Genomic DNA, 23,400 nt, shown 5'->3' with positions numbered 1-23,400 from the left:
TGCTGTCACTTTCATTTTGATTAAGATGAAATACAGTTGCTTTTATCTCATGTGTTTTTAAGTGTCTTCTGTATTTTTGGCAAAACTTTTTCTTGCTTGAGTTCATTATTAACAATATGCAAAGCTTCGTCTGCTGTGTAAAATTTTCTAGTCTCATATGTGAGCATATCTTCAGAGATGAAAAAGCTCCACTAAATATTCCCTGTTAGATCCAGGCAAATGACGGTTGTGATAGGAAATGCCATTATAATTTGATTTTATTTTTTTTCCTGCTCTTCAAATTGAAACCTATCCAGTTCACAGCAGGGGATATTTCTTATAAATGCTGATGATCATCATCTTTGCTGTAGTACAAATGGAAAAGTAATTCCAATGACACTGAAAATACAGGAAAGCTCTTTTCACTAGCAGAGCGTACTATTGTTACCCTCTTTGAAATTATCTTCTGTTCTTATTGCTCTCATCACCAAATATCTGAACAGTTTGCATGAATTCTCTCACCTGATCACTAGGCACAGTTGTCAAAAAAGTGTGAAAACTACCCAGGGACAGGAGTTAATCTTGGATGATAGTAAGGATGAGCTAAAATTACCCTGTTTTGCACAAGTATGCAAAAGATGCAGACTGCTGTTGCAAGTTTCAGTTGAAAGGTCCAGATCCCAACCCCATTTAGCGACAAACGGTTTTCTATGGATTTATAGTCCAGTAATTCTGTTGATGTTATGTGGGAGGGTTATTTGTTTGTTTTCCCCAAATAAAGAAATGTTTAAGTAATCTTAGCTCATTTTAATTTTAATAGTAAAAATGCAGATAGTGCTGTTGGAGTTCTGAAGTTTTGGTAAATGAGGCCATCATTGCTAGAAAGTCAAGTATATCTGTTAGATTTCTATAGCATAGACTAGTGGTTTAAAATTGTAATCCATTTACAAAAATTAAGCAACTTGCAGTCATCTTCAGACAAAGTAAATGCTGTTTTTGTCATTTGCAGACCATGGAACTAAGAGTCCTGTCAGAAAAATGTCCTCGAAAGGACCAAAATACTGTGAGAGTTTGAGATTTTCATGAGGAATTACCATTTATGGTGTACTTGTCGAAAAAGCTCTCCAAAGTAGAGACGTTGGGCATGCAAGATAGAAATACAGAGCTTGTGTAAGCTTTGCTATGTTGTCACTGTGGAGTTTGGGATGTCGTTTATGTTCTTTTAATCTCCTCTTGAAGCATAACAGCATTGGTTTGGGTAAAAGCAGCCTGCTAACATATAAAGCAAGTAATTGATCTGGCTTTCTTCAGTAGAATGTGTTCCATACTTTGCCTTTTTTGGAAAGGAGTATGTGAACATTTATAAGTACTTCCACCAAGTCATTACCAAGAACAGAGGAAACTAAATATCAGGATTTCATGAAAAAAGTGTCCTCAGTCCTTTCGTATGTGAACAACATGGTTCTGATTTTAATTCAGCCAAAAACGTTCACTTCCCATCACAGCATGGAACTCGTATTTGTTTATCAGTCAGAGTACCCTGGCTTAATGCAAAGAAGATCTACTTTTAGAAATGGTGCTTGCAGGTTTATCTCTAGGGAATCGATATTTCACAAAAGTAATAGTCCTGTGCCTTGTGTGGCAAAGTGATAGGCAGTTCTGAAATAAACATTTTAGGGATGCCAGCAGTCCCAAAGACTTTTCTAAACTTTGTCTTTAAAAAAGCAGGAATAATTTCATCAGCTGTGTGCAAAATAGGTGTCTTGAGATCAATGTACACTGTTCTTAGCTACTACTGGCTGGATGTGAGAAGTTTTTTCTAATGAGAAGATGGAAAGGCAGAAAAAAGAAAATAGGAAAGAATTCCTGCCTTCTCTCTCTGTTCCATCACTCTAGTGAAATTCAGTTTTGCTTGGCATTGTGTGGAGAACATATATGGACATCTTATAGTTTCTTTGTGGACTGAGAATCTTTTTATAAGTGATAGAACTCAAAAGCTTGATTATTCATTATTATGGAATTAAGAAAAAAGCTTACTTTATTCCTTAAAGAGAAGGACATGTATTTTTCTAAAGATAAATTTATTGACTCAAGGTCTCATATCCTGGAGCCGCCTGAAGAAAATTTATTTCCTCTATTGCAGTTGTTCACTGTGTCTCTAAAAATGGAACTGAGCGAGACTTTGTTCTCATGTTCTTCATCTTTTAACATATATGCTGGTGACTTTCATGACAGACAATAGTGATCTTATTGCTGGTGGAAATGCAAGCCACTAAGAGCAGGCCACGTGCTATTCTATATAGTATTATACAGTAAAATTTTTGTATACAGCTGTTTTGTTGAAAAGCAAAAAAAGGGGGGGGCAAAATTTCACATTATTTTATATCAGGATTGAAAAGAAGATTTCATGCAAATGTCTGCTTCTTGTCTACGTAAGTTTATACGTCTACTTCAGCAAAAAGGATAAAGTTCACTTTGATCTCTGTACTTAAAAAAGTCAGTTAGAGGGGCTTTTTCACCCACTTCATAGAGCACAAGAATGATTGAAAAATGTATTTGCAGTACCATTTGTAGAACTTTTTTTCTGTCCGCTAGTGAAATGTCTCTCCACATCTGAAATTCAGCAGTGTTTCAGTCTGGGAAAATTTGACTTAACTCTGCAAACCATAGATTTAGATCAACTTAAACAATGGCAATCACTATTTACCCTTTCATTTCATTTAACCTAAATTGATTAAGCATTAAGTAAGTGAAATTAGATTAAATTTTATACATTCGCACTATATTTCTGATGGTCTTAATGTCTGAAGAGCTAAGTCAGTCTCACTTCCTGTAAGTTTTTCACACTGCTAAAGGGTAGGAAACAATTCTCAGAGAAAGTGTAGATGTGAAACTCTAACAAAGGAACACTTGCATGTATAAACTCTTTTGCTGGCATTAATTACCACACTGGATAGATCTTGTGGTCATGTTCTGCTTTAAGATATTCTGTGTTCATAATTTTACACACTTCCTATTGTGCCAGTGATGTCTTTCATTCTGTTACTTCATAGTCTCTATTCCCTGAATGCTGTTGTGTTTGGCAAAAAGAAAAGAAGGAAAAAATTGCAACACACACACACACCCACCCACACCCAATTTTGGACACTCCATACTGATAAATGCAGATTTTCTCAGTTGTACATTGAGTTGCAGTTCTTTAATAGCGATACGGCATTTTCTGGCAAAATGAAGGCAGCCTTACAGGATTGCTTTGGCTGTGTCTTCTGGAAAGCTGTTCCATTTATGGTACGTGATTACATTTTTACAAATTGAATGGAATAAATATTTACTGCTTCAATGAAAGTTTTACATGTGTACATTAGGCATCAAATAAATAAAACACTTTGAATATATAACATGTAAATACTGATGGATCATGTCCTTTCAAAGTGTCTTTATATAGTCTGCTGTGGGAGATGTGGTTCAAAAATACTCCCTTAAGTGCTGAGGTGTGTATGTCTTCACAAAATGTGTGCAGCTGCTTTGAATGGCTTTGTGAATTAGATGACTTTTGGCTTTACAACAGAATTTGTAAGGTCTCTAGTAAAACAAAGGGAATACAAACAACTTTTGTTTAAACAGTGCTCCAGATGAGTACAAGAGCAAATTTATGCTTTCTCTTGTATTTGTGAATGATGATCTTTAATACAGTGTTCTTCAAGCAAAGAACGTAGTAATTCTGTTTATAATTTCTTGTTATATTAGAGTAGCCTGAACACCCTGCTTTTGATTACTAATTTTCAAGTCCTGAAGCTCTGGTGTGGCCTTACTGAGCTGCTTTTAAATGCTGTTTGACTTTCAACTTTCCTGACTTTGAATTATTGTTGCATTGAAGATTTGATGGGCTAAAACTTCACTGTGCTGTGTATCAAGAAACACAGAGGTTAGGGAGAGAGCTACTCTTATTTGAAATAGAAAAAACAATTTAATTCATTCCAAGGAATGATAACATTTTGTGTGTATAATAAAAATTCACCTTTTCTTGGTTTTGCTGTAAGAAAGAGTAGGAATGAATTTTCCTTTAATGTAAAATAACAGTGAGCAGTTGGTTGTTGCCTAGTGTATTAAAGAGGAATATTGCTTGCATTTTGGGGAGATTCTGTATTTCCTTACTAATGATTAGTTAAGGAGAATGTTCTTTCTCTCATTGGCCTTAATTGTATTTTGCACTGATTTTGAGCAGTCGACCTAGTGCCTAGGAAGAATTCCAGTTGTATTTGATGGTATTTAATAACAAGGTAGAAGATAGAAGTAATGATAAACTTTCAGAATTCTTCTAAACTTTCAGATTCTGTTGTCTTTACTAGATTCTCAGGAAATGGAGAGACCTCAGAGACGCAGATTCAACTTTTCCTTAGTATGCACATCATTATCATCACTGTTAGTTTGAGCTGAGCAAGTCTTCTCCCTAGAAACCTCAAAATATATACTGAACCTTACAGTTCAGTGCTTTATTTCTGCAGTTGAGCACATTTTTTGTTGCCAAGTGAAGGCTTAAAATAAAGTTACACTAATGTGCACGTTTGCTACGAATCCGTATACTTTTTCTATTCTCTTTACACTGCCTGAAAGAGTGATGAGCAGTGCTCCCACTACCTGGCTGAGGATTTCTCTGTTGCAGGTGTAGTTGAACACTGCTGTAATGCTGCCTCTGGCTTTTCACCTGTCCTGCTGCAGGAGAAAAGGACAGGTGTCCTTTTGCAGCTTCTAGCCTGTGTGTTCTGGAATTCATAGAGTTCCCTGAACCCTGCAAGTGTAGCAGCACTAGTTGTGAGGAACGTGCTGGTTTATTTCACCTTTTTCAATAAGGCTCACCTAAGTGTGATGAGATGTAAATGTAGATACAAATAATAAAACAAACTGTGAACAGATGAAATAATGAACTGTCCAGCTGCCTTTGGATTTACATTATATCCACGTACCTTTGCTATGCCAGTCCCAGAATGCCTCCCTTCACGTCTTTCCCCACACATGGGGATATACCTCATACTGCTCTTATAATACCCTTCCCTCCCCTGCCCTCTTAACAGCTTTTTGGACAAGTCAGTGTTTGCTGTGTCTGATTCTGAACTGCCCTTGTACGAACTGGGCAGCCTGGAGCACAAACAGGGCGGGTGATGAGCTCAGGGTGCAGCTTTACCTGGGGCAGGAGAGGGAAGGAAAAGGGGAGGGCTTCTCTGTCCAGCAGTCCATTACGAGAACTCTAGCATGTAACATGACTTGCACCTTCTCTTCCAGCTTTGGCTGAAATTTAGTAATGCGATCAAAGCTATTCATAGGACTATTTTAGAAGACTCATTTCCTTAGAAAACAAAGCTCAAGAGTACCTAGTTTGAAAGAAAATCAAGTACCTCAGTGAAGCCTTTTTTCTTTTTTTCAGTCGTTTATTAAGTGTTTCATATTACATGTTACATTCTTTTAAATGCTAATATTAATGATCTTGGAGAGGATGTGGAGGTACTTTTTAAGTGAGTCTTTGTGCAGCTCAAGCAAAATTAGGCTTGATTTTCAATTTACTCTTCCAGAGCAGCTCTTGGTATTTTTAGTTCACGCCTGTAAGGCTTAAGAATGACCTTGGAATCAAGTCACTTTCAATTTTAGTAAGAAGCTAATTTCTTGTCTTTATTTCCCTTTCTACAGACAGAAGATACAAGCTGGAAACTAATCAAGTTTTTCACCCAATAGGACAGAAAGCAGAGACAACTGAAAGTGACACCAAAGAAAATCAAGTAGAAAATAAGGCCTATTTTGTCACTCTGAAGTTGACTATTTGGCTCTGGAAAGTACCTAATGAACCATCAAGACCTATATCCTGGTGACTGGCAGTCACTTCATATAGGTCTTTTCATAAATTTATGTTGCCTCATCTTAGGTATTTTGCCCTAGATAGGGATTACAGAACCTTCTGATTTCTACTCTAGCTACTTTCACACATAGCCTTTAGTCACCTCATCTTGAACCAACATAAACGGGTTCTCTATTTCCCATGGTCACTGCAGTATTACTTCTGTGTATCTGATCTCATTTGATTTCATTTTTCTTGAGCACAGGTGAATAGAATTGTAAGGAGTACTCTGGATGGGATCCTGTCAGGTCCTATTAATACTCACCTACATTCAAAGGAAATGCCTTTCCTAATACTTCTGGGTGTTGTGTTTGTCTTTCATGTTTTGTGTTACCTGGTTACCTTCTTGAGAATAAATATAATATTTAATTCCATTATACTTTTGTTATTCCAGTAATATTTATTGGTTTCTTCCTCTGTGATACAGTGTTTCTTTTATACTGGAAAGTGCTTCCAACTTTGGATGTTGATATTAGAGAAACCATGAAGGACTACCCTATCCTTTTAGTGAGAGTTTTTCTGACTTAGGTTCAACCTCAAATCTCATCTTAAATGTTGGACTGATGGTCTAAATCGCCAGCTTATGTAATCAAATCTTTGGAATATCTTTAATATGTATCCTTTTCTTACTGCTGCTGCTTTTTTTCTTTTTTTTCAAGTAGGTGAATGACCAAGCAAAAATTCTATTTTTACTTTTCAATTTCTATTCCTTTTGACAAGTCTAAGTAGTTTTATCTTTTGATGTTACTTTAGCTTTATGTTTTCTAACTTCACAGGTGTTTTTTTCCACTGGTCTCTCTCATCCTTCTTACTCCATGCTTAAACATGCATCTTTTTGAGGGGGATGAGGCAGAGGCTATCAACTAATTATTACTGTGATACTTCTCTAGATTATTTCCCCTCACTTCAGATAGAAATCCTAGCTTGATTTTTGCACTTTAAACTTTAATGTGGATTTTAAGTCTGTAAGCTCTAATACGGTTCTGGTTGCTTTCGTAACTAGTGCCTTTAATTTTTCAAACCTTTTCCATTTCCAGTTAAAGACTTTTTCTTTGGGATCCTGGGGTTTTTTCCTCCTTGTTTCCAGTAATGGGAAGAGAGTCAGATTTAGAAAACACAAGATGTCATTGGGCAGGAAGAACTGGCAGATAAAAGCATGAAGAGGGCAGAATAAGAAGCCACAGCAGTGGACAAGGCATGGAAAAGAAGAGAAAGGACTAAATTGTGGTGTGGCTTGAGAGACAAAGGAGGTATAGGGATGAAATGAGGAAGAGTGAATGGTTTTCTGCCAGTTTAGTGAACTGAGCTGAGTTACTACTACGCACGGTAATTGCCAGGACTGCTTCAAAGAGAGGGACTCAAGGGTGGTGGGATTTTCCCATAGTTAGGCTCAGCCAACAATTGAAAACTTTGGTCTAAGTGGTGGCCTAGAACTTGTAAGCTGCTACAGGAAGAGTGAGCTTTGGAGTGCTTTTGGAAACGGTAGTGTTTATGTCAGTGGAGGTAGCAGTGGAGAAGGATTGGCAAGTGGTGGTTTTGGAGGGCAAAAAAGTAATTCTTAGGCATAACTTGATTAGTGAAGTTGTTGGGTTTTCTGATCAAGTAACATGAGTTATGTAAGCCAGGATGGAGGGGAGAGGTTTTGACAGTTATTTCTGTAAAATGATGCAAGCAAGGCAGTAATGCCTTAAGAGCAATGAGGTAATAGACTAACGTTTTTAAACATAGAAATATTGCATGTAGAAACTGTCTACTTAAATGTAACAAAAAGACATTTATGACTGTTTGAATGCCATATTAATTTTCAAAACAAAACACTGTTTGGCTTTGTATTGTGGTGTAATACCATCTAACTTTCTCATGCTTTTGTCTGTTTTATCTCCAGGAGATGCTCTAGTTGCTGTAAATGATGTTGACGTGAATTCTGAAAACATAGAAAGGGTTTTGTCTTGCATTCCAGGTCCTATGCAGGTATGGTAGTGGAACACTTATTCCATATGTCCTCTGTAAAAATTAATATTGTTTCTAGCCTTTTTTTCCTTAGGAAACAGAACTTAGGCAGTCTTTTCCTTAGAATTTCCTCATTTACTTTTTGAACACATTGGTTGACTTCAGTCAAACTTAGAGTAGAAATTTCAGAGTTCAATTCTGGTAAGTTTTGTGTAAATAGGTAGGTGCAAGAAGCCAGTGTCCCATTAAGGGACGTTAGGCACAGTCCAGCTGTTACATATTCTGTTTGTCATCAGCCAGAGTCAGAAAGCACATGCAACATTGTGCAAGAGGTAGCATCATACTTTTAGGTTTAGACTAAGTGTAACACCTGATTTTTTTTTTTTTTCCCAGTGTGAGAATCAAGGTATTTTATGCTTGCAGAATTCTGAATATTCATGTTTCTCGATGAGAACCCAGTACATACTTATGTGAAAAATCAAGTTTTATTACTTTTCCTGCTCAGAAAACAACTTCATTATTATGTTACCACTTGCGTCAAAATTAATTACTTCTAGTTGAATACAGGGAAGTAACTCCTTTGAGACCTGCATGAACTTTTAACCAGCGATAGTTGTAGTTACAGGCAAAGATGGCAAGTATGCTTACTTTGAGAGTTGTTATCTTGAATACTCTGATCTCAGGAAATCAAGGACAATGTGTGTAATTGACGCCTTGCTCCTGCTGGGCATGTGCAATCTGGCAATAGCACGTATGAAGCAAGATACTGATGTCTAGCTTAAAAATAAATATGACAGCTGCAGAATAGTAATGGCTTTTTTGTCTATTAGCATTCTTAAAACGGTAATAATTGCTATGGAAATACTTAAATAATTACCTCTTCATCAGTATAGGAGACTCACAAACCACAAGAGAATAAAAAGAAGCCTGAATTAACAAGTAGTGCTATTAAAGTTATTTAAGAGCATTTAAATGGAGAAACTGATACTGCTTTCGTATTTAAATAGAAAAATAAATTCTAGAGCATTTAAGAGCTTTTATATTAAATACTTTTAAGATCTTTCAAACCTGAACAGTGATGAAGATTGATAGAGGTCAGTAATAAAAATTGACCAAAAAAACCCCCAAACCCAAAGAACTGACCTGATGAATAATGTTTCTTCCCCCCAAACCTACTGCATGTATGTTCTCTTCTAGCTGAATAATAATTTTGGAGCTGTAATGAAGAATGAAATAACTAATAAAGAATTAGATAGCTATTTCAGAATTACACCAGGAGGGTGTTAATTCTCTCGGATACTAGTAGCATAAAATTAAGTATTTTAAGTTATTCTGCTTAAATCCACTTCTTGGTGGAGAGGAAGATAACGTAAAAGTTGCAATTTACAGATATGAGATGGAGCAGGTTAAAATTACAGTGTCTCTTACGGTATGTCTGTAATCTCTTGGTAGTTTTTATTCCGGTAGAATATATGAGGTGCTAATAATAGAAGTGTGTTACTGTCTAGAGATTAAAAAGGAGAGGAAATTTTAGGTTTTGTTAAACATGCTTCTGTTTGCAACTTATGTAGTGTAAGTGCCTGTAGAACTACATCTACAACTGCAGTAAGATTGAGTATTAGTATGTCAGTTTAGGAAGCTTTCCAAGATATTTGACAGTATGAAGCTTGCCTAAGCTACCAGAGTTGTGGTCAGGTATTGGCAGAGCTCCATGGTAGAAAAACCTTGTCTTGCCTGTCTTTGACCAAATACGGAGTTGCTGTAACTGTTGTTAAATACAGAATGATTAAAAAACCAGAGATTATGCAGTTTATTTAATTGTATCCTTGCTAGATTAGAGTATACATATTACTTGTTGCTGAAATGCGATGCAACCCTTTATATAGTAGTTACTTTTAATGCAACGTTAATGTTTACATTGTCAGTAAATCTGTCAAGTAGACAGCGATTACTTGAAATGTGTAACTGTTTGTCATGTTGGCTTTCCAAAACCTTTTATTAAAGTGCAATTATTCCTTTTTTACTGTGCAGTTTGAGTCAAGCCAGAAGAGTGATTGCTGAAATAGACCAGTGGAGAATTTAAATACAGAGTTCTCGGGTTTTTTTTTTGCAGTGTAGAACACTGTGCTCATGCTGCTGAAGAAACAGAGGGTTGTTGTGTATGAGATTTAGTAATAAAGACAGCTCTTACACAAGCAAAATTGTTAATGTATTCTCGTTCATTGTATGTTACAAAATATCAGAAAAGATGCAGTTTAAAGCTGTTTTACTGTAGTTTATAAGGTATTTACATAAGAGAAGTCACTGCCCTTCTGGGTTCAGTGTTAAAAATTACTGGAAGTAATTTCAAAAACTAAGATTCTCTTAGTTGCAGCATGTGGCATAACATCTCTCATTATATTTCCAGATTTTTGTTTTCCATACCTCAGTTTAGGCAAACTAGCTTCTAGGCATGTAAGGGCTAGTTTAGTGTATTTATTGAGCCACAGAAGTCCAAATGCTACCTCAGTCTTTGGGTTTTTTTTTGTTGTTTGTTGTTTTTTGGGGGGTTTTTTTGTGTTTTTTTTTTGACTCAACTGTTTCTGTTTGGGTGCTTGCATGTCACCTAATAAGATAAAGTCACAATTCTGATTAAAGCATTGGATATCTCGTTTAGAAGTTCTGTAGCAGTCACTGAATGTGACAGGCCAAAGCGTACCCCTCAATCAATGCTTGAGATAGTATGAGAAAGTTACATTCCACAGTCTATATAATTTTACATTTCTGTAATCAAAATAGCTGCCATTTCCTAGGAACACAAGACAAAGACAGCATAGGAAGGGGAAGATAGGCTAAAAGAACGTACTTTTCCTTACCTTGATACTTGGAAGTTGCAGAACCATTTTACCCGAAACTTTCTAAAAATATTCAGGCTGAGGCAGACGTTCAGAATCAGAAATTTCAGCCTGAAATTTTGAGTTACAGTTGTGCAAACCATAAGCACATGGAAAACAGAGACTTAACAACAGGAAATGGCAGGCAGTCTTAAAAGGCAGGCAATGCCACCAGCTCTGTCTATAATAAAATCCATATTCTAAGACATACAGCTTTCTTGCAGATAAACAGAAACTGTGCCTTTCTGGGTCAGACCAATGGTATAACAGATACATTTTCTGTTTCTTACACTGACAAATGTTTAAGTAAAGAGTATTAAGAAACAAATTAAATACAGAGTGACCTTCCCGTCATACTTATCCAGCTTCCAGCAGTCAATAGTTGGGGACTTGTTGGATCACTTACAGGTTTGTATCTTTTTTAATCTAGTTCTTAAAATTTCTTTGACCTCCACAGCATCCTGTAGCAGTGATTTACATAACTGGTTTGTGTTACACTCATTTTTGTTGGTTTTCAAACTGCAATCTAATTAAATGTGGAGTAGTTAATTAAGTGAGGAGTAGTTAACTGTCCATGTCTTATTCTTTGTATCATTCCATGACTTTGGAGAGCTCTGTCATTTTCCACTTTTGTCACATCTTTCCTAAGCGGGAAAATCCCCGTCTATGTACCTCATAGTTTGCTGTTACTGTCACCTTCATCACTGCCTTCTTGCAGTTTGATTAAATTCTTTTTGAGAACTGTTCTAAGTATTGCAAATGTGTGCGTGCTATATATTTATAGAGTGGAATACTAATATTTTCTGTGCTTTTTCCATTCTTCATTTCCTTTCCTTTTCTGTTTTCTGCTGTGCATTGAATGGATTTTCTTAGGAGAAATGGAATCAAAGTTGTGAAAGATTTCATAGTCCGTATTTACAAAAGGGTAATTCAGTAGTCACATATTTAATCAGATCCTGTGCACTGCTCAGGACAAAGATTCATTTCTCCTCCACAAAAAGGAAAATTAGTTTTTAGCGTATGTAGATATGTAGTCTCTTGGTAATTTTCTATTACAGCATTTTCCAGCCTAGATGGTCTTTTTCACAGTAATTTTTTTTTTTTAAGGTAGGAAATAGATTAGAACTTGGACAAAAGTAGAGAGGAACAGAAAATTTCATGTTTCAAGCTGTTAGCTTGAATTCAGAAGATTTGTAAAGGAACTTGTAGTCAAAGTGTGGAGAGGGATCTTTCTCAAAATACAGTGACTTCACATCTGAGCTGTGTGGTATTGCCCACAGCGATATGGGAGGCAGCTTGGATGCCTACAGGAGGAGGGAGAGTTAAAGTTCTGTTTGGCCCTGTTTATTTTGAGCTCTTGCTTGGAGGGCCATGTGGTTGTGTCTTTAAGACAAGACAGACAGAGTTTGTTTTTTCTAAAATTGAGAGACTAAAAGATAGACTGCAGCAAGAATTCCATCTGTGTGTCATTAGGGTAGAGGCTGTAGCCTAAGTGTCATGAATAAGTGTCCACAGACAAGATGTAGCAGAAGTTAAGAGAAATAACTATTGAGCCTTGAGGAAATCTGCAAGAAGTTAAACGGGGTATGAGGAAAATCCTCTGAAATGCATGCAGAAGGCGTGACGAAGAAAGAGAACTGAGTCACAGAACGCCAGAGGAGAAAACTTGAATCTATAAAACTGCGAACGATCAAGTTACTGGGTCTTAAAAAGCCACTGCTTGTTAGCTGGATGTTTCTGCTCCTTGAGTCCTGTTAATATGCAGTGTAATGAATCGAAACTGAAATGACGAGGAGAGAGCGAGGGATGAGTTACTGTCAGAAAAGAAAGTGGTAGCACATAGCAGGAGAGCAGGATTGAGTGCAGTGCTGTTCCAGAGAATGGGAAAAGAGAAAAAAGCTGATAGCAGCCAAAATAGGAGGGGAAAGGATTAATGGGAAGTGTTGGGAGGGAGTAGAGTGGAATGGGAAGGCGGCAGCCAGTGGCATAAATGTTGGAGCTGGAAGAGCCGATGATGGCGCTTCTCTCTGATCTAGTTTGACAGGCAGTGGGTGTTTTAAAGCATCATTATTTCTTGCTGGCACTCCTCTCTTTAAGTATGACTGTACACATACGCAATTACGAAAATGTAAATTATCTATATTTAAATGTATAAATTAGCTCTGCTTGGGCTTTTCAAAGTAATTGCAACTGGGAAAATATAAACCTTTTTTGTTGCCTCAATCATTAGCCTAAACTGTCACTAACTTTAAAGAGAAGCAGGATTTGGTGTGATGTATTATGTTTAGAACTTCCCAGTCAATAGGCATGTTAAGGATACTTTACGGCAGACAAACAATCTTGAGTAAAAACATATGAAAGAGGGAACTGAGAGCTTGCCTCTACTTAGTCTGAATAGATATATTTTCAGTCACTTTGAACAATGATGAAAACTAAGGTATCGTCCAAGAAAAGAAATCAATTTATTCTCCTTGGAAATTACAATTTTATGCTCAGTCAAGAGCTAGGTATTTCTCACATATCCTTCTTTCATACTTAGGATGAAGTGTTCATTGGATTTTGTGTGGCTTGTGAGCCAGGAAATGCGCATTTATACTAAAATTCCTGGGTTTTACTTTATTTGGGAAATAAAGAACAGTAAACATCATGTAATTTTTTTGACAAAGTGAGCTTGATGATCTAAACTTTAAGTTATTTTTTAAGAGAGAATGCTCTTTTTTTTGCTTTGATTTTTTTTCTTCTTCCGAAGACACAGCACAGCAAGTGATGTAAACAATTTTTATGCTTCTTGCTGGTTGTGTACAATTGTTAAATGCAGCAGCAAAACTCTTATTTGCTGACTTCACAGCTTAAAAAAAGGAGAAAGTTAACATAGTAAAAATGTTGGCAGATTGAAAGAATTGCTGAGTATTACAAATTAACAGACTTTTGCAGTCTAATGTAAATTGATTTTCCTGTGCAAATGTACCTGTCAGTGCACTCAAAATAGCAAAGAAATGCTCATGGAAGAGCCTTGAGGATATATACTTAGGAAAGTGCTGACATTTTGAAATAAGTTAAATATTGTGTGTGTTTCAAGAGCATGGTAATAGGTTTTGTGTTCAAACCCAGAGCAGTAAGTATATTTTTCCATTCTCAAAACCATAAGAATTAAGTACGAAAACACACCAAACCACATGCTTATTCACATGGTTCATAGAGCATGTAATAGCTGGCTTTGTCCTTAATAATAGATGGTTATGTAATGCTGAATATATAATTGGTTTTCTTGAAGCAACAGGAATTTTTGAATGCTTACATCTTTGTCAGTAAAGCTAAGAAAACTTAATCTCTTCAAGGGCTCAAACTGCATCTATTTCATCTGATACTAGATTGTAAGTACAGTCTCATTTTCACAATAATTAATTATCTTAATAGGTTAAACTTACATTTGAAACATCAATATTTGAGCCTGAAGGAACTTCTCAGCAAGGGTATAAACGGGCACAGTCAAGTATGAACAATCTGGTTCGGCTCTTGTGGGGAGAAGATAGTACAGACCTTCAACAGGCTATACAAGATGTGCCTCATATTGTGATGTTCCTCACACTGAAACTGGACTCTGAAACGTCTAAGGATGAGGTATGTGGCTAAGTAAAACTGAAGATGAAAGGTAACAACTGACAACAGCAACTGCTGTGTCTTTTGATGTAAAAATAAAAAAAAGGATTAAAAAACCTTGCTAATCATTTTGACTAGTCTGTAAAACATCCAGTTTGACAGAAATAAGGCCTGAAATTCCAGGGAAAAGAAGTTATCATCACTGCTGACAAACTCTAATTGGACTTTAAATGACTTCAGCGCTGCTGAATGTCTTTACCTAAAGAGTAGGCTAGAGGTGTTAACAGACAAAGCAGAGATAAATTCAGAAGTTCGTTATTGTCTCTCAGATGCTCTCTGTGATGTTTTCCATATGCCTCTCACACTTGGAACTATGAAATCTGCCTAGTCAAAAAATTTGTCTCCAACAGGAGCTGTTGGCAGTCCACATACGTAATCTGTCTAGCTCCTCCTGTTTTGAAATGCTAATGTGCCTTTTCTTACAGGACTCTTGCATGTCTGCTGTTTGCAATCAACTTTGTTGGTTCTTGTTTGGGCAGCATTTTTGAGCTACTGAAGTACTTTTCCTTTGTCCTGTGAAGCTTTCCTTTCACATCTCTTTCCTTTTTGTGTTCTTCAGAAAAATTTTGCCAGTGTACGTATAACCCATTATAAGTTTGCGTAGATGTTGTTCATGATGTAGCCATAGCTACAAATACTCCACCCAGAACGCTGGGACACAGAACAGTGTGGAGAGCCGAGCTTGGCCTCTTGCCTGATCTGAAAATGACAAATGGACAAAGTGGACTTTTTAGGAACAGACATTGCAAACAGACTCTTCTCCCCTTCTGCAAATTTTCCTTAGATTTAGTATAGTGCCCCAGTGATCTTATATTATCTGTGATGTGGAGACATCAAATGAAGCGCAAGTTTTGCCGGTCCCCAGGGACTGCATGGCAGGAGAGTGATGGAGTGGGGAGCAGAAGAAAGACATTTTGCTCTCTCTTCCCTGAAATTAACCCTAGGATCCAGTCAGTGCTATATCCCTTCTCTGAGATGTCTTTTTTTTTTTTTGATACTGTTTTTCAACTGATAGAAGTCTGTGTTGCTCTGTTGGTGATGTGTAATAGAGAAAAAGTATTACAAGTACACATAATGGAGTTTAATTTTATTTTCTAGAGGCAGGGCTGGGGAGGAGAACCCTAGAAAATTACATGATAGAATAATATCGTGTAAAAAACATTGTGAAGTTTGCAGAGGCAAGTGTGGAAAGCTGGGAAATGGCAGATTTATGGCTACTTGTGCAACCTTAATTCAGCCCTTTTGTACGTATGCAGCATGATATTGTCTTACGTATTACGTTTCTTCTGAAAGATGCCTGTCTTGTGCAGAGGACAAGATGGACAGATGAGTGTGTATAATTAAGGCCTATTAGGCAACCATAAATCCACTACTTCGTAACTCTGGAGTACTCAACTTTGCAATATAAATCACACTCTTAACGTAATATTTTTAAGGTAATGTATGCTTCATTGCATATTACAGCAAGATACTAACACTGTAAGCTTTGGTTTGCAGTTCTTTCCAATCCCATTTACGAGACTACTTTTTTTTTATGGGAGGTACCTTCAGCAGAAATTAGTTTATACAAGTGTATCTTATAATTTATTTTTTTTTTAATAGCGTTGCAACTAGGCAAGGTAATTTTGTGCTCTTTTTCCCACCTGGAGACTGCTTCCATTAAAACATACAATATTGCAGTATTTTTCTGCTTTGGTATTTTCCGATAATAAAAATGAAAAGCGCTCATTTAACTGTGAATTAAATAAACTTAAGATGCTTTATCAAAGTTCACTTGCATATTGCAAATAGTTCTTTTTTGCTTCAATTCTAAGTTTGTGGTCCAAGACTGCTATTTTATGTGGATAGAACAGCTATGGACAATTGCTGTAGACTTAGAGACTAGTGTTTTCCTGGTCATATAACCTTTATGAAATATTAAAAAAAAAAACCCAAAACCAAAAAAACCCACAAAACCAAACCTATTTCAGGGCCTCTGGCTCCTCTGTTGGTAGGTGAATAGATATACAAACGCCTAATTGCAAGTCCTGCGCTTCAGAGTAAATGGAGTACTGCTTTCTTGCCCCATTTTTTCTTTACACTCTCCCAAGAAACAGGATTAACCCTGAATATTGAGTAGAAGTAAAAGAGGGATTGTAATGCACTTGTTCGCCCTTCATACCATGGAGGACTTGTTTCCTGAGAAGTCTTGGCAGTTATGCAGCCCCAAATAGTCTCTAATGTTGAGAGATCCTTTGCTGGTGTAATCAAGCTCTTTCTAACGCTTCCTAACAAAAGAATGCTGCCTTCTTCAAGGCATTTGTCTTTAATTTCATTTGGTGAGCAGTAAGCGACATTTATCCTGTAGATGTACAGTTCCAGATTTAGTTTACAGTAATATTTCAGATTAGCAGTGAAGTTATTGTACACCTATGCCATATTGCACATAAAAATATAACGATCCTTTATTAAACTGCTTTACTCGTATCCAAAGGAGGCATGGCATGCAGATCACATCCATGTAAACAATGGCAACTAGAACTAGTAAGTAATTCTTCCACTTGTGAGCTTTTGGCACCCAAAAATAGAATTAATGAGCTCTAAGACTTGTAAGCTCGATCTACTCAACTATAAAGGAAAGTTGTATTAGTAACCATTGAGGATGTGTGCATGCCTGTGGGGAGTGTCCCGTATGATAGTGGTTTCAGTGAGTAAGGTTGATCTTGTCTTTTTTATGTTTCAGTTCAAGGTAGGTATAACAATTATACGTTATTTGTACCAGCATGCAACTATAACATCTTTATGTGTTTGAATCGATTTTGGCAATACCATGTCTTAGAACGAACAATGTTCGCGGTCCTCTTGCATGATAGTGTTACGGGAAGCGTGTGTTTAGCATACTTGCAAAGTAGGTATTACTGAGTAGTTGTTACGATAGCTTGGTTCATACAGACACTGGCTTGTACTTCCTGTAGCGTTTCTCCCTGATTTTATAATTTCTGAACTAATTTTAAGAATTCATAGTTGTCTTTCATCTACTGTTTCTTTTTTAATCTTATGTAAGATGCAACTTAAAGCCTTCATTGTCAGTGCACTGTGTTTGAAGATTATAGTTTTTAGCTGGTCAGCACCATTTTGACACAATTTCTTTTAGCCATTTTTTAGGTTGTCAAGACTGCACTAATAATTTTTTTTTAAATGTTATTTAGGCTCTGTTTGAGAAATTAGTAGAATAAATAAGGGAAGCTGTTTGATAAGCCATTAGTTTAGAAAGACTGTCCAGGTTTGGGTTTGGGTTTTTTGGGTTGAGGGAGGGTTTACAGTTTTGAAGAAATGAGTTACTTCTCATTTATTAATTCTATTGTCATTGGCCTGTGAACTTTCACCTTGCTTTGAAGACAAGTGTCTTGTATGGTGGTATGTGCTGAACCTTGCTAACTCATTTTTTATATATATATGTATCTCTATAATACAGCTATGACCTTTTGTTACAGTTGTCTTTTCTTTCCCTGGGAGAGTGTAGAGATAATTCTCAAATGAATTTTGTGTAAAGGCCCCAGTTCATAGTGAGGAGAAAAAAAGGCTCTTTCTAGCCCTTTGTAGTGCTGTAATTAGAAAATGCCAAGGTTTTTTTCCAGCTGAGGAGTTGATTCAAGAAAAAAAAATCCTTGTCACTAATGAGTATTTGAAAGTAAGGCTAATTAAATTGGGTAAGAATGAAGAGTTTGCCAGGTCCTTCTTTACATTCTTTTAATCTTGATGAAGGAAAATATTCTAACGGGTATTGGCACTGCCTGGATGTGCTTAGTGACATAAATAGGAAAGTTAATAATTTCTGTGTTTCTTTTGTTTGTGCAGAAAGATAATTAACTATACGCTTTGCACTGTATATGCTTAGTATTACATACATTATTTCTGGCCCATCATGGTTTGGCAGAAAGCAATAAATGAGAATCATATGTTTGCTTACTACTATATTTTTATGGCTGCTGAAATAATTAATAGAAAAATTTTTAAAAGGCTTACGTAAAAAAATGTATATTAAAGAACTGGTTAGAAAAAGAAAAATTGTCACAAAACAATTCTCCATATAATAATTCTAAGTAAGTCCTACTTTTCTATTTTATAGAAAAGTTAAAACTGTCAGAAACATTCATGTGCATTTTAGAACTTTCCAGTATGCTCGTGCAGACCACTGCTTGTTTTGATACCATGTGAAAGTATATGATAAAAGCTTTCATGTTTAAAAAAAAAATTGGTGCCAGGAAAAAAATTTATCTTGTTTTCTGTGGAATTTTTTTTGTGATTTTGTTTTTGTTTTTGCTCTGCTTAACTAACAGCTAACTTTCTTCACAGCAAGAAATTCTTTATCAGTACCCCATATCAGAAGCATCCCAAAAACTGAAAAGTGTGAGAGGAATATTTCTCACACTATCTGACATACTGGAAAGTGTTACTGGTACCCAGATTATCAGGTAAAAGTATTTGAAATGTCATGTATTACTACTTGTATTACTTTATACACGTGTGCACAGAAAAACACACGAGTCATGCATCAAGTTCTAGACGAAACAAGAGTGACTCTACCTATTATGCAGTGATGTTTTAACTAGAACAGCATGCCTGAAGTTGGACTGCTCAGCCTGGATGTACATTGATTTGGGGGAATTTCTTTGTCATGGGTGGCAATGATTAGGATTTTTAGTTCAGTGAAATTGTTTTTAGATCCCTTCTTAGATCTCTTAAAATATCCTTATCTAAACTGGGATTCTGTGGCACTATACTATGGCAGACTGGAAATTCTACAACAGCTTCAATCAAAATTTTAAAAATTTTTTAGAAGATTAAATGTAATTCAGTTAATTTCATGAGTGCCTACTACTTTTAAATTAATTTTATTTCACATTCAACTTGCAACACCTGAAAGATTTTTGTATCTACAGATCAGGACTCTAGTAAAAAGTCTAATAAAAGTGACTCCTGAGTTTTTGGAGTGGTGTAGGAGTGACAGAGATATGTCAAGAGATTATTGAATATTTAAAGGTAGATGATTTTCTGATGGAATAACTAAAAGTGAGATAGCAGGTATCACTTTTCAGTTTCACACTTCTTCCCATTGATAATCAGTATAGGAGTTTACATCTCCTGGGGGTCTCGGGCAAGATTCTCTTCTGCACATCAGTGCCTTGTGTGTCAGACACAAGATGTGGATGGGTATAAAAAAGCCAAATGTATGTGGGATTTCAGGGCCAAGGATACAGAGTGCAAGCAGTAGTGCAGTAGTGAACAGCATTGGCAATAATAAGGAATTCCTCAAAAGGCAAAAAGCCTGTTTAATGTATTTAAGTGGGTTTTCCACTGATAAATTTTTCCTTAAAAGGAGTTTCATGAAGTGCTTTTGTATATTTTTGCTTACCAGAAAATTAATACTGGGAAGTTTACTTTTGCTTACATTTGTTTGTTTGTTTGTTTTAATCAATCAGACTTGTTAGTATCCTGCTATTTTGAGTAAGAAGTTTTAACAGTGTGCTTTAACCATGCTTATAACTTTCTAGTTAATAAGTTACTAAAAGTCATGTTACTGATTTAGTGATCAATAGGGATGTGGATTGACTCCTTTAGCAGCAGGTATCAAACACAGGCTTTTGATCTTTTGCATATACCAGTATTTTAATGCAATGCCACATTAATTAGCACTGAAGTATGTTAACACCTCTTAAATGCTTATGCATTATTAATGGAAATTCTCCCGTATAGAAGCATTTTTTTGACATTTTCAAACACATCCAAAAGACAAATCAATCTGTTGTTTGATGATCTATACCAATGGTATCATCAGAATAACAACACAGAAGTCCACGATAATGTAGATTCACCTTTCCTGTTAAGGTTCGCAATTTCCCATTTTTGAGTTCTAAAAATACAAAAGCAATTCTGCTGGTCTCTGTGGACTGTCTCATCTCTTGAAAAAATATAATAGATAATCCCCAGTTCTGCTATGAAGCTTTTTCTGTCAGAAGAGTAAATTATGATTATTGTGTCTGCACATGTATTGTGGATCTTTTGGGATGGGGATGTTTATTTCTTTGTAGGTAATTGCATTATAAATATATAACTTTTTTTGTTTGGAAAGCACTTTTGGTTACATGAAGGATAAAACCTGCAAAAATACTAAGGTACTTCTGAACTAATGAAATGACACTATTGTTTTATTTAGTACCGTCAATTTTACAGTATGAATGAGTCAGTGAAGCAAGTTAATCTTGGAGCCATAGCCTAAAAATTAACTTCTTTAATCTTTAAAGATTAAACTAAAGTTACCTTTTTTCCACTTTGCAGCAGTGTTATCTTGTTAGGTAAAATTTCTAATGTGATAGTATGAAAGGTGGAGTTTTGCTAGGAATTCAGTGTTTGAGGTACTTACAGACCTTGGTTTTAGCAGCAACCAGTATATTTAATCTGATAATCTGGTGCGTAATGTAGGGTTAACTGCAAATTTGAACATTAGATCTAATTCTGTTTCATATTCTAATCCACTGTATGGCTCAGATGAGTTCTCTGTTTTTCTGGGATTGCTGAGCTATGTAGAGCAATTTTCTATACAAGGAGATAGCATGAAAGTTCAAGCTTATATTTATCACTCGGGTAATAAGTTCAAATACCTCCTGGGCTTGTTTTCAAAACACGTGGGGAGTCTTTTTAAATGATTTTGTGAGCGACTGTGTTGAGAACCTTCATTAGTACCTCCGGTTACCTCACTGTGATCTGAAATGGCATTCATTTTCTAAGCTGATTGCGATAAAAGCTAGGCAGGAAGACCTTTAAAGAGTATCTGAATCACTCAGAAGATGACTGTGGCGCTTCAGTAGCGGTTGTTCATCCTTTATATTTGTGTACTTGAAAACGTTGTTACTACTGGTGTGATCTGTTTGGAAGGGAAATCGGAGAGTCTTTGAGTTCTGTAATAATTAATACCATTACCTAGCCCAGTTGCATGCATGTGATTATACATGATCATAAGATTTTGCATATAAAATACATATAAATCATTCTGGCTTGTAATGGCGGTCTTTTATGACTTCATAGTGTTAACAGAAGTACTTCTGGTTTAATTTTTCTAGTTCCTCCCTTTTCTTATGTGGAAAACTGGTTCAAGTTGTTTACTGGAAAGAATCTGACAAGTTGCTTGTAATTGGCCTTCCTGAAGAAAAGTGAGTTTCAAATAAAACGCTTTGTTTTCCTTTTAATTTAATTTTATTTTCTGTTATGTGTCCTCAAATTGTACTCTTCTATCAAAAAAGCAAGAAAGAGAGGGCTTACAATGTAGTCGTTAACTAGTTTCTGTGCTTCCACTTCTTTGATGGACTTTGTTTGCATCTTTTATATATCCATTGGTACAGTTTCTTTTTCATTTCCGCTAAAGGGAGTAAGGTCTCTTTAGATCTCAGAAATATGTGTAGGCTAGAAAACAGTAATTTTTAGCGTTTGGTGAAGTCAAGTCCTGATTAGAGACTACTGAATAACAGCAGTAATATTACGTATTTATCTATTCTAGGAGGACTTCTTCCCTGCTCCCCCTCCCCCCCCCCCCCGCTTTACTACCGTCTGTGTCATCATGGGCAAGTCAGTCAAAGTAAATCTCTCATACAGTCCAATGAAGAATTTTTTGTTTGCACTATATTGCTAGTTAAGAACAGAGCTCTTCAGAAGATGCCTATGCTTATTCATAGTTAAGATGTTATAAATATAGCTGTACATTTGAATTTTTATTTTTTAGTGTGCCACTTCCTCAGCTGAGGAACATGATTGAAGATGTTGTCAGGACCTTGAAATTTATGTACAGCTCTTTAGATAGGTGAGTTCTTTCAAAAGTATTTTCTTTTCAGTTGCTAATTTTTCATTGATTATCATTGAAAAAGACAGCTAGTAGCATTAATTTTAATGTTTATGTGGAATTTCTTTGCATATTCTTTTACACTTGCACAAAAACCAGAATTCTATTCTTCTTGTGTTTTTCAGTCTTAACACTAGTAAGACTCTTTTTAAACAGTCTTTGTTACTTCAGAAAGTTTTGTCCTTGATTAGGTTAAATTATTCACATAATCTAAATCACTGTGGATGTCAACAGCACTCTGCAAATGTTATGCTTTGTGTTAAAGCACTGTCTGTAAAACGTACTTATGAATCAGTGTTATATTTTTAATAAAGTAAACACTCCAGACTTCTCAACTTTATTTGGCAGAGTGACTGTCTTCCTCTGCATTTGGAAATCACCCAGAAAATTTTCTCTCTGACTGTATCCTAAATAAAATTGCCAAGGTAGGCTATTCATATGCTTGCATTCAATTCAGGGTTAAAATGTGTGTGCCATAGAGAAAGAAGAAGAATAATCTTGATTTCCAAACACATGAAGCTGATCATTGTCTCATCTTAAGTTGCTCTAAGACATCTACTATAATACTATACTGCTTTATTTTTTACTTGTTTGTAGGTACTGCCTGGATATTACCCTAGTGTGGTTTTTCATGTTTAAAGTGAACATTACAAAAAAAAAAAAAATCCAAATGTAGTATCATGCTGTAAAGAGACTTCTATAGCACAGAGGGTTATATAAACAAGCTACAAGTTTCTCAGTGTTATTCTAACTTGGAGTTCATGTTTGTTCAGTGCTTTTTGCCAGGTGGAAAATGTTTCTCGTCTGGATCATTTTTTCAACCTGTTCTTCCAGCGTGCACTTCAGCCTGCAAGACTCAAGTCAAATGCCAGTCCCAGTGCTCAACACTATGATACCTGCAGTGCGTTATTCTTAGACAATCTCCCAGGCTTGCGCTGGCTGACATTGCCTCAGGAAATCAAGGTAATGTAATTTTCAGATCTCTCTAGAAAAACTTGTATGTGAGAGGCCAGAAGATTGATGCAGGTATCTTCTGCTGTTGTTGTGTAATTCACGCAAGTGCTTTGCCCATCCCAGACCACCTGTTTTCCCACAGGATCCTTTATTGAAGTTTGGAACTGCACAATCATTCCCACAGGAAACAGATCGCTATTATGAGTGTAGTTAGGTGACTTCAG

General features: G+C 36.1%; 1 protein-coding gene across 3 annotated transcripts in view; it reads left to right on the top strand.

The window, feature by feature from the left end:
* Nucleotides 1–23,400, top strand: part of INTU (inturned planar cell polarity protein) — a 57,698-nt gene that overhangs the window by 15,130 nt on the left and 19,168 nt on the right. For all 3 annotated transcript variants that reach the window (XR_012651784.1, XM_075036803.1, XM_075036799.1), the window contains exons 3-8: nt 7,752–7,837; nt 14,107–14,310; nt 18,685–18,803; nt 21,450–21,539; nt 22,106–22,183; nt 22,996–23,185. Coding sequence is in view for 2 of the 3 variants with exons in the window: in XM_075036803.1 (XP_074892904.1) it covers nt 7,752–7,837; nt 14,107–14,310; nt 18,685–18,803; nt 21,450–21,539; nt 22,106–22,183; nt 22,996–23,185 (767 nt within the window). In the remaining variant the exon portion in view is untranslated. The remainder of the gene's footprint in view (nt 1–7,751; nt 7,838–14,106; nt 14,311–18,684; nt 18,804–21,449; nt 21,540–22,105; nt 22,184–22,995; nt 23,186–23,400) is intronic.

The sequence above is a fragment of the Buteo buteo genome, chromosome 1 (genome assembly GCF_964188355.1).
Source record: "Buteo buteo chromosome 1, bButBut1.hap1.1, whole genome shotgun sequence".
Classification (NCBI taxonomy): Eukaryota; Metazoa; Chordata; class Aves; order Accipitriformes; family Accipitridae; genus Buteo; species Buteo buteo.
The sequence above is the reverse complement of the archived record's forward strand: the minus strand, read 5'-3'. Positions and strand labels throughout refer to the sequence as shown.